At 31.7% G+C, this 9,876-nt stretch overlaps 1 protein-coding gene across 1 annotated transcript; it reads right to left on the minus strand.

Annotated features, from left to right (window-relative positions):
* Window positions 1-3,107: 3,107 nt before the first annotated feature.
* On the minus strand, window positions 3,108-6,052 carry LOC133701188 (serine carboxypeptidase-like 45). The gene is made up of 10 exons (XM_062125018.1): window positions 5,592-6,052; window positions 5,394-5,495; window positions 5,191-5,286; window positions 4,876-4,968; window positions 4,696-4,775; window positions 4,240-4,521; window positions 4,031-4,158; window positions 3,780-3,872; window positions 3,550-3,667; window positions 3,108-3,460 (listed from the first exon to the last, which is right to left on the minus strand). The coding sequence occupies exons 1-10, from the start codon at window positions 5,839-5,841 to the stop codon at window positions 3,311-3,313; spliced, it is 1,392 nt and encodes a 463-aa protein (XP_061981002.1). The 5' UTR covers window positions 5,842-6,052; the 3' UTR covers window positions 3,108-3,310.
* Between the last annotated feature and the right edge of the window lie 3,824 nt (window positions 6,053-9,876).

A 9,876-nucleotide genomic window follows, 5' to 3' on the forward strand; every position in this document is an offset into this window, starting at 1 on the left:
ATTGTGCCGATTCCAACTCTTCACGCAGTAGTTACTTGGGACCCTTTTTACCCTCTCAAATGGGAGTTTGAAAGTGAGACCAAAGAGTAGGAAGAAAAAAAGGTGATGCCCCACGTACGACTGCACTTGGCCAAACTATCCAAGTGCTTTGCTTTCTCTAGAGGCATTGCCTCGAAATGCTTTTTCTAGAAAGAAATGAGATAGCAAAATCTTGGACGAACTATCAACGTGCATCATGCAATAAAAGTGATATAATTCAATAATGTTATTCTTATTCCATAAATTGTCAATTCTATTCTATATATAATCTAGTTTTGTTATTTAGATAGATCAAAATACTACTAATTAGATTTTCCACAATAATTATATTAAATGTTTGATATTGCATTACCAAAACTTTAAAAAATCATCGTCCACAAAACTATTTATTGCTATAGTAAAATTATATTTTTATTCTTATTAAGAAGTCTTTGGTGTAAGGGTAATTTAGTCTTTTCAAATTGCTCATCTATCATTAAGAAATTGGTTAAAGGTATATATATCTTTTTAACTTTTTAAAAATAGTAAAATAACTAAATAGTCCTTCAAATAAGAAAAAAATCTAAAACTGTTGACCAAGGGTGTTTCTATCTTTTTATTTTTTTAAATAGTAAAAAGATATTTCTGTTCTTGGATTCAAGAAAAAATAAGTCATGTGTTTAAGAGCTTTTTCATCCTTTCATAGTGGTTTTTTTATATATAATTTCATACTAATAGATGAAATTTTGGTCTTTTTATTTTGAATAATTAATATAAATATTCAAAAAGTTGTTGGCGCGTACTCTCCACATGCCAGTACATGTGCTTTTTGGATGACACGTGCGACGTTTTTCAATGGCCAAACCTACCATTTCGTCGTGCCTTTGAAAGAGCCTTCATATCCTCTTCCTCCTGATGCAACATGTGTCGACGGTGGTTTCAAAAAAAAAAATTAGATAATATTTATAATATGTGCAGTCTTGTATAATATTTTATTTTATTTTATTCAATCAATTTTATGTATATGTCTATTTTTATTATTGTTTGATTGAATAAAAAATTAATTTTAATAAATAAATTCATTAAACACAATCGGTAAATATCTCATATTATAAGATCAAATATCTTAATTTACATTGATCTCTTGATTTATTTTTTTCAGTTTCATTTTTAATTATCATTACTTTTTTTTTACATTTATTTTTATATATATTTATCGTTTTGTTTAATTAGATATTTATATAAAAAAATTTATTTATAATATAATTTTTTATGGAAAAAAAAAGATATCGAGGAACCTACGTATCAAAAAAAATTTATTGAAAAAAAACAACCCACGGTTCAGAACTTCAGCTTAGCTAGTCTGTATCTAAAAAGTATAGCTGAAAGTATGAATGCTTGCTGAGAATGAGTTTTCCCCTAAAAGTATAGATAGTTTTTTATGCGTCGAGTTACGGGGTCTCGATACACCTTGAATCGAGGAGCAGCTCCCGAATTGAATGAATGCTTGCTTGCTGACAATGAGTTTTCGCAGCGTGACATTTGTGTTCGCCGCTATAAAGGCATCGAGCAACGACTTCATTCACATGTTTGAATTAAATGTGAAAAAAAACTAAAAAATTGATTAAATTAAGAAAATTAGAAAAAAATAATTGAAAAAATTAAATCATAAAATAAACCGATTAAACATATTAAAATTAAAAAAAAATTGACTGGTTTGGTTCGGTTTCGGTTTTATAAGCCTGAAAACGAAAAAACCGAACCGAACAAAAACAGAAAAAACCGGAAAAAAAATCGAGCCAAATCAAAAAACCAAGACAAAACCGGTTTGAACCTGTTTTTGTTCTAAAAACTAAACCAAACCGAAACCGGTTGATTTGAACTGGTTTTGATTTTTTAAAAAATAATAATTTCGGTTTGGTTATTTTTTTTTTATAAAAACTGAACCAAACCAAAAATAATCACCCCTATTTAAAATTAAAATTGAACCGAATAAAAATTAATTTGAAAAAATTTAATTAACTTGATCAAATCTAAGTTAAATTAAAGGTTAACTTAAAAAAAAGAAGAAATTGTTTAGAAATAATGGGATTCAAACATTTATATTCTTTTATTAACTAAAATATTTTTGTGAGCATACCAAGATCAATACGCTCATGAAAGCATTAAGTTTTAGTAATATACATATATAATTATTAGCATAGTTGATTATCAACCTACTCGCCCATGATCCAATGGTCCAGATTCAAGATCCTATCCCGACTTGAAGCATGTAATTTATTCATGTAGCAGAATCACCGCCCTTCTCATGGATAAATTCAGTGTTTAGATTATCATGTTTCTACATCCGCAACTTGTTTTTAATCTTTTCTTACATGCTAGCTGTAAGATTTTTTCTTTACGTAACTCTATTGGATCAAATTTTTATTATCTTTCACTGAATTATGTATATAAAAATATTTTATTTGCTTTTTCGTAAGAAATTGAAGCTTTTATAGCAGCCACCAGACTGTAGGGCATGTTTCAATTATTTGAAAGAAATCCTTGTTTTTCATAATTAAATGCATGGGGCCTCTCTCTGAAGTCTGAACAGAGAGTCCATACCTCATAGCAAAGTCATTTATGAAAGGAACATCAATATAAGTGCGGTTAATTATTAATTAAAATGCTCAAAGGAAGTTACTAGCTTTGCATTGCAGCTTGTATGAAAATGCAGCTCGACGCCCCCCTGCTGTAGATGATCCCCAGCAGTCTAAAGACTCCCTTGCAAAACCTCTTGGAGTTTCCTCTTGACCATGCGTGTAGATGATCCCCAGCAGTCTAAAGACTCCCTTGCAAAACCTCTTGGAGTTTCCTCTTGACCATGCGTGTAGTGTTGAATAAAATATCAAACAGCCTCCATGGTCAACATTTTGGACTAGTTTCATGTAGTATGGTCCTGATCTGTGGATTGTGTACTGCTTTATCATGCCGTTCTATGTAAATTCTGTGGATATTCATTCTGCAGGGAAGCACTTTTATGTGCAAGTAAACCATTGTTTCAGAGTAACTTCGATAAATTTTTGGGTTGACAAGCTAGCCGAGTCAAGTTCAAAACACAAAACAAGGCAGGTTCTTTCTTTACTCGAGTTCTTTACAAAAATCTCACTTTCCAAAGCATGGAAAAAACCAAAGAAACAAACAGTACAGTGCAATTCTCATTCTCGGGCAATTGAGAACTGCCTTTTGCAATAGCAATCCCTTGTCTACTTACAATTGAATACGTATTTCCTGTAATGAAGTGATCTGCAGATCAGAATGCTTCTGGTAGAGGCTGGCCTCCCAAGAATGCCTTGAACAGAACTAGCGATCTTTCAGGCTGTGAAAATGGAGCTTCATGGGATGCTCCTCTGATGGTGGCGAAGGATAGGATATTACCATAAACTTGAGTCCACCCACCAACCTGAAGGTAAGAAAACCAATCAAATACTATCCAGTTAAAACAAATAACATACCAAATTCTTAAATTGTAATCTTCAATGTGACAGTTACCTGCTGCCCTTCAAACCAAACTCGGTAAGGCACTGTGGTTTGCAGTCCCAATTCCTCTGCCAGTCCGTGAACTAGTGTTCGGCTTCCAGTAAGTGGGATGACAGAATCTTGGTCTCCACTGTATTTTAGGAACAAATGTCTCATGATTTCTATGATCAACCTTGACTAAATTCCATTCTCCAACTTCACAAGCAGAATACAGCAGACTGACAAGGTAAAAGGTGAGTTACCTATAAACCAAGACCGGGATTCCTGCCTTAATGAGTCTGCCTACAATAGTGATTGTTGGTATCTCCAAGTCAAGGAGCTCGTAATCAAGAATGCTGAACAGTGAGAGCAAAATTATCAAACACCTTAGAAAAATAAACGAGAAATGCTTCTGTCATCTCATTGATTTTTCCATGAAATTCTAAAATTGGAAGTTTCTTGTTGGCTGCTTTCACACAACATAATGAAATTCATTTCTGTGATAGAGAATTACTTGCTGCAGACAGCCCATCGACGGACTCCAACAAGACGAGCATGGAGAGCCTTCTGCACATCTGGCCTGTTGAGATAATTAACTGTTTCATCTTCCACACATACATCTATATTGTCTCCAAGTTGTTGCTGGTCAGATTGAACAAATAGAACAGTTAGCGAGTCAACTCAAACAATTTTTGCAGTTGAAAAATGATAGATTTTGCTGACCTGGGGGCTAAGGATTTTTGACTGTGAGAGAGCTGATGATATACAGACATCGAGGGTAACATCATACTTGTCAACAAATCTACTGGTTTCTCTTGTCACTTGACTCATCACTCTTGAACATTGAGGAGAAACTGAACCTCTGTAGTATTCGCTTACATATCGCGAGTAGTTACAAACTGTAGTGAACATTTTGTATGTTGTATCTGAGATCAATCCATGAGACCAGAAGAACTCGGCCCTCGAATTGAAGTCTGTGGAGTACTCTAAAACTGGATTCCCCATCTGCAATTTTATAGGTCTTGATTAATTGAAAATAAAAAAGAATAATAGAATTATCAAAAAAAAAAAATAACTCTTTTAACAGAAAAGGAGATTTGGTTTGACAAATACAAACGAAAAAAAAAAAACAGAATTACTGACAGAATGGAGGGAGAAATTTTTCTTATTACTACTCACAGCAATTCCTTTCAAATTGAACAGTTTCTCCTTTCTGTTGAATTGAAGCATGAGATCTGCCAGCTGGGGCACATAGTGACCTAATCATGAACAGGATTGAAGTATAAGATTAAACCCCATTTATTTCTAACCTGTTTTGACTGAAAAAAAAAAAGTTTGCCTTGAGCATGAAAATAATACCAGCATAGCTTTCTCCTGTAATGAACAAACTTCTGTTTCTGTAATGTGGAAAATTGACAAACCATTTCTGCAGGAACACAAGATTGTCCCTAGCTATATAGGTAACAAAAACAAAAATAGCTTCAAAATGAGAGGTAAAATGTCTATAAAGGTGACCCTTTGTCAACTCAGAATGTAAACGACTAAAAAATAGGCATATCTGTAAAACAAAAAAAGAAATTATACAGTGCTATGGCATAGTGAGATGAGAATAAAATTCTTACATTACACTTAACAGACAAAAAAAGAAGAATCAAGAACTTGGTGGAAACATACCAGTGATCTTGTCATTGACACCTTCATATAAAGAAGCATTAGTAGAGTAAGAGAACCCAACTCCAATTGGTGTCTCCAAATACAACATATTGGCTTCTGCGATAAAATGATTATTTACTCAAAGATCAGCACGTTGTGTATTGTTTAATGCAAAGAACAAAATCAATATCATATTGTAATATAAACATTTGCACTTTGTTTACCTCTATTCCAGCTATACTGGTTCTTGACCAACACTTCCCCACTAGGCCTAAACGGTCCATTCTCAGAAAATGCCCCAACTCCCAAGGAAGAGCAACCTGGCCCTGCAAACAACAATGAAACAAATTGAGAACCAAAGCCCAACAGAAAACTCTTATCTTTTGCATGGAATTAGTGGGATAGAAGCTGGAATTTTTTACCTCCATTTAGCCAGAGAACAAGAGGCTTAGAAACACAGTCTAGTTCAGCTTCAGCAAAGTAGTAAAAGAGAGCTTTTTGTTTTTTCTCATCAACGGTCACATAACCTGAATACTGCTGGAACCAGACTGGAGGTTGACCAGGTAACTGAGTGATTCTGTCAAACTGTGAAAAACTAGACTCTACTCCTATGAAAAAACATACAAGTAAAGCTAGAGGCAATGCCATTATTTCTCTTGACACATGAGGCATGGCTTCACACTTGATTGCAAAGAACCTAGAAGGAGAGAGAGAGTGCACAAAGAGAAGAGAGAGAGGCAGCTAAGACATTGCTCAGTGGGGGGCATTATATAAAAAGAGTAGAGAGGGAGAAGAAAGGGAGTGTGTGTTTTTGGGGGTTTTTCTTCTTCTTATTTTTAATTTTAAGATGTACTCATTAAGTTTTGTCCCTTTGAGAGGAGAGGGCTGGAGCAGAAACAGATGTGTGCTGACTTGATGTTTCAGTCAGCAAATGATGTGTGACTGTCAAGTGAAAATGAAATGAGAGAATGCGCTCTGGAAGACAGAGGAGATATAAAAGTGGTGTTTGTTCTTTTAAAAATTTATTTATAAATATATTAAAAAAATATATTTTTTTTAATATTATCATATCAAAATAATATAAATAATTAAAAAAATTAAATTTTAAAAAAAACCTTTTTCAAACATATTCTCAAATAACTCATTTAAAACCTGAATTTAATCACAGAAGCTACAATTATAAAAAACATTATTATAAATCTAAATTAATACAGTGGATCAATCAGATAATTCACCAACTTAAATTTAAATTAAATTACCGAAACAAATAAATAATGTTTTTTTATAAAAATAATATTATTTAGATCAATTATCCTAACAAAAGAGGTTGAAACAACTGTTTTAGAAATTAAAAAAAAATTAAAATTTGAATTCATCATATCACCCCACCAAAACCCAAATCATGAATCATAACTATAACCAAAACTATATTTAGGGTTTATAAACCCAGAAATGACCCCAAAAAACCCTTACCAAAAGTATTGATGCTCAAGCTATAATTACTTAACATTTACAGCATAGGTGAGAAATAAACAAAAATAGAAAAATAAAAATTATATGAATTCCCACTCTTTTTTATTATTATTTAAAAAAAACCATCAATTTCTCTGTCCATCTCATTTAAAATGTTATTTGTGTCTATCTCATTTAAATATCCAGTAATTACAATGTAAACACCATAAATTATAGTATCAGTTTTGGTACCATACAGTATGCTTCCAACATAAAGGAGCTTTTTCTGGCACTGGCACACCATCTTTTTCTTTTTCTTTTCTCAGATCAGGCAACCATTTTTTGATGAACATGACAGCACCTGTGATTATATCTCATATACAACCAAATCTGCTCGATCTCAAGAGAATGGTTTTTAAATTCAAAAACAGAGATGGACAGAATCATTATTCATGAGATTGGTTTTCCCAGAAACAATGGCTTCAGTCATCAAGCCTGCATCATATGCAAACAAAGTACAAGCCCAGATCTCTACATATATATTTCTCTGATACTGTTGGCGAGTCCGAGCCTTTTCTGGAGACATAAAATCCAACGAAAGTTAAACCACATCTATAGTACTGGACAAGCAATTGAAGCTATAATAATATTCTAACTTTATATTTTCTCTGCATAGTAAAGAAGAATCTTTTGGGGGTGTTTTACTTTGTTTGACCTGTCTTAAAACCTTTCATTTTGTCTGATCTCTGTACAGGTAAAAGAGTCTTTTCTTGGCACTCAACAAACCCCATTCATTCACCAGACTTCTTTCTCTCTGCTTCTGGCATTAATGGGACCTGTACATGGGCCATCGAAACATAAAGCATTGCTTCCCTGAGGAGGAAAAGTGGAGGAGTAGTAGATCGCTAGCAGATAGCATTATGACAAACCTTTTTTTTTTTTTTGCCCCTATATATCTTTATTCCTCCCTGGAGCTACTTCAGCTACGTCACCTTGTTATAAGAATGGATATAAAACCCTACCTGAAAAAGACCCGGGTTGCCGATCAGAAGGGTTCATCTAGGTCAATCTCTTATTCATTGCGTGGCAGAAGAAATTAACAATCATTCTTTTTCTCTTGGAAAATAAATTAGATTTTACTTGATTGAATAGAAGATTCGTTAAAAAACTTGACTGGATGTGTTTCAGGCATTTTACTTGATTTGTATAGAACATTCGTTATGATATATGAAGATAAAATTATTTTCATACCAACATAGGGAATTCAATGCATCTTTGACATGAAAAAGATTTTCAACAAACTTTTTGAGACACAACTATGTCGAGCAAATAGCTTTTTTTGTTTATATATTTATTTTTTTACATATATAAAAATATATTTTTGTTCATAGCTTGATTTTTTTTATAAAAAAACAGACAAATTATGCATTGATAATTTTTATTTCGTATGTGAAAATAAAGGAATAATTCATTTGTAAAAATTTAATAAAAACTTTGCAATAAAAAATTAAATATTTTTTTTCGTTGAATATTTCATGATTTTTTTTAAATGTGCATATCAAGTTCATATATAATTATTTATAAAATAATTACTATCATTATTATTAAAAATCTCTAATCTTATTTGAAATATATGTATCAACTCATGAATTTTAAAATTTCATAGTAGTTATTTTAATTGAAAATGTTATTTTTTTCAATATTAAAAAATTAAAAAGAATAGGGAAGAGCCACCGTAGTCAAACCCATCATATGATTTCATGATTTTATTTTCATCTTTATAATTGAAAATTTAGATATTTGAGTTTTAAGATTCCAAAATCCAAACTTTAACTTGTCTTAATCCGAAAACATACAAAAAATAAATTAAAAATTTAAATAACCTCATTAATTCTTAACCCCATAACAGGCTTTAACGAGTATAAAAACTCAAAATTAAATCATATTAAAACAAATTTTTTAAATGTTTATCTACTTTTTTCTTATTATGAATAAAGGTCCAAAAACACCTATGTTAAACATAAAAACTTTTTTTTTATGATTGGAGTGTGACTAGTGAAAAACTTTTTATATTCTCTTTATTTTTTATGGTTTGTTTTCTATTTTCTTAATTGTCAAAAAATAAAATATAAAAAAAATAAAGTTTGATGAACGAAATATAAACATAAAAACTACCAGAGCCATAGATGAGAAAAAAAAGAGTATAGGGCCTAAGTGTATATTTATGTGCTTTAAGAAAGGTAAAAATTGCATTATTGGTGAACAGTGCAATCCACTTATCCCAGCATAGTGAATGGTCATTCTCATTTAGTTTTTTTTTTAATTTTTAATTTAATTTAAAAATTAAATTAAATCAATCAATGAGAGAGAGAAAAAAGGATTTCATTAGATATGGTAAAGCCTGGTAGATTGAATATTTAATACGAAAAGCCGAACTTACAGTCCAAGTAAAGATCTTGACAAGTGAGATAAAATCATCCAAATTGTTTAACCTTATACTAATCACTATAATTAACCATACTTAAGGATAAAACGAGTGCTCTATCGGAATTGTTTGGTATAGCTACTATATAATGTTCTCTGCGAAGTCTAGTTATAAATCTTATATGGGTTTTTTCAAATAAAAAAGATTACAATATATAATTAATTAAATATTATTTTTTTTAGATTCCAGGAAACCCTACCCCTGGAAAGCACATTATTTTATGGGCCCAGATGAGCGAGTAAAACCTCGAGTGTCCCATGTTCTTACAAAAGATACACACCCTAACTCGAACTCGAGACCTGTTGTGCAGATCTCAATCCCTTTACCATCATACCACGTCTATTAAGAACTTAATTAATTAAATATTATGCTCACCACAATGAGCTAGAAATCCATTGACTGCCTGTTTTGGTTGCTTGCTTTCACCAAGCTATTGTTTACAGCCAATTAAAAAACAAAATCAATTATTTCAAAGCAATTATTAAGTGCTTTCTTCTTCCCCCCTCTAAAATAATTAATTTGATCTTCTTACTCGTATATAAAAAGCAATGCGAGCTAAGATCTCTTTACTGAATTCCCGTCTTCTCAAGGCAATTAAACAATTTTTCCCCCCAAATCTAAAAAATACATCGAGGAAATTGAAGAGGAAAAAGAAAAGTTGTCAACGTGCATACACATGAATTCTACACCCTTTCTCTTATGGGGCGTAGGTGATCTTGTACCTAGTAACTTGTTTTTGGTGGCCGTTTTAACTTTTTTAAAAAGAAAAT

The sequence above is a fragment of the Populus nigra genome, chromosome 8 (genome assembly GCF_951802175.1).
Source record: "Populus nigra chromosome 8, ddPopNigr1.1, whole genome shotgun sequence".
Classification (NCBI taxonomy): Eukaryota; Viridiplantae; Streptophyta; class Magnoliopsida; order Malpighiales; family Salicaceae; genus Populus; species Populus nigra.

Bases quoted from the DNA above. Each gene is read 5' to 3' on its own strand.
- LOC133701188 (XM_062125018.1), bottom strand. From the start codon at position 5,841: ATGCCTCATGTGTCAAGAGAAATAATGGCATTGCCTCTAGCTTTACTT. The intron at 4,969-5,190 runs GTATGTTTCCAC...TTACCTATATAG, and splicing joins TGTCAATGACAAGATCACTG to CTAGGGACAATCTTGTGTTC. The intron at 4,776-4,875 runs GTATTATTTTCA...GTTCATGATTAG, and splicing joins TACAGGAGAAAGCTATGCTG to GTCACTATGTGCCCCAGCTG.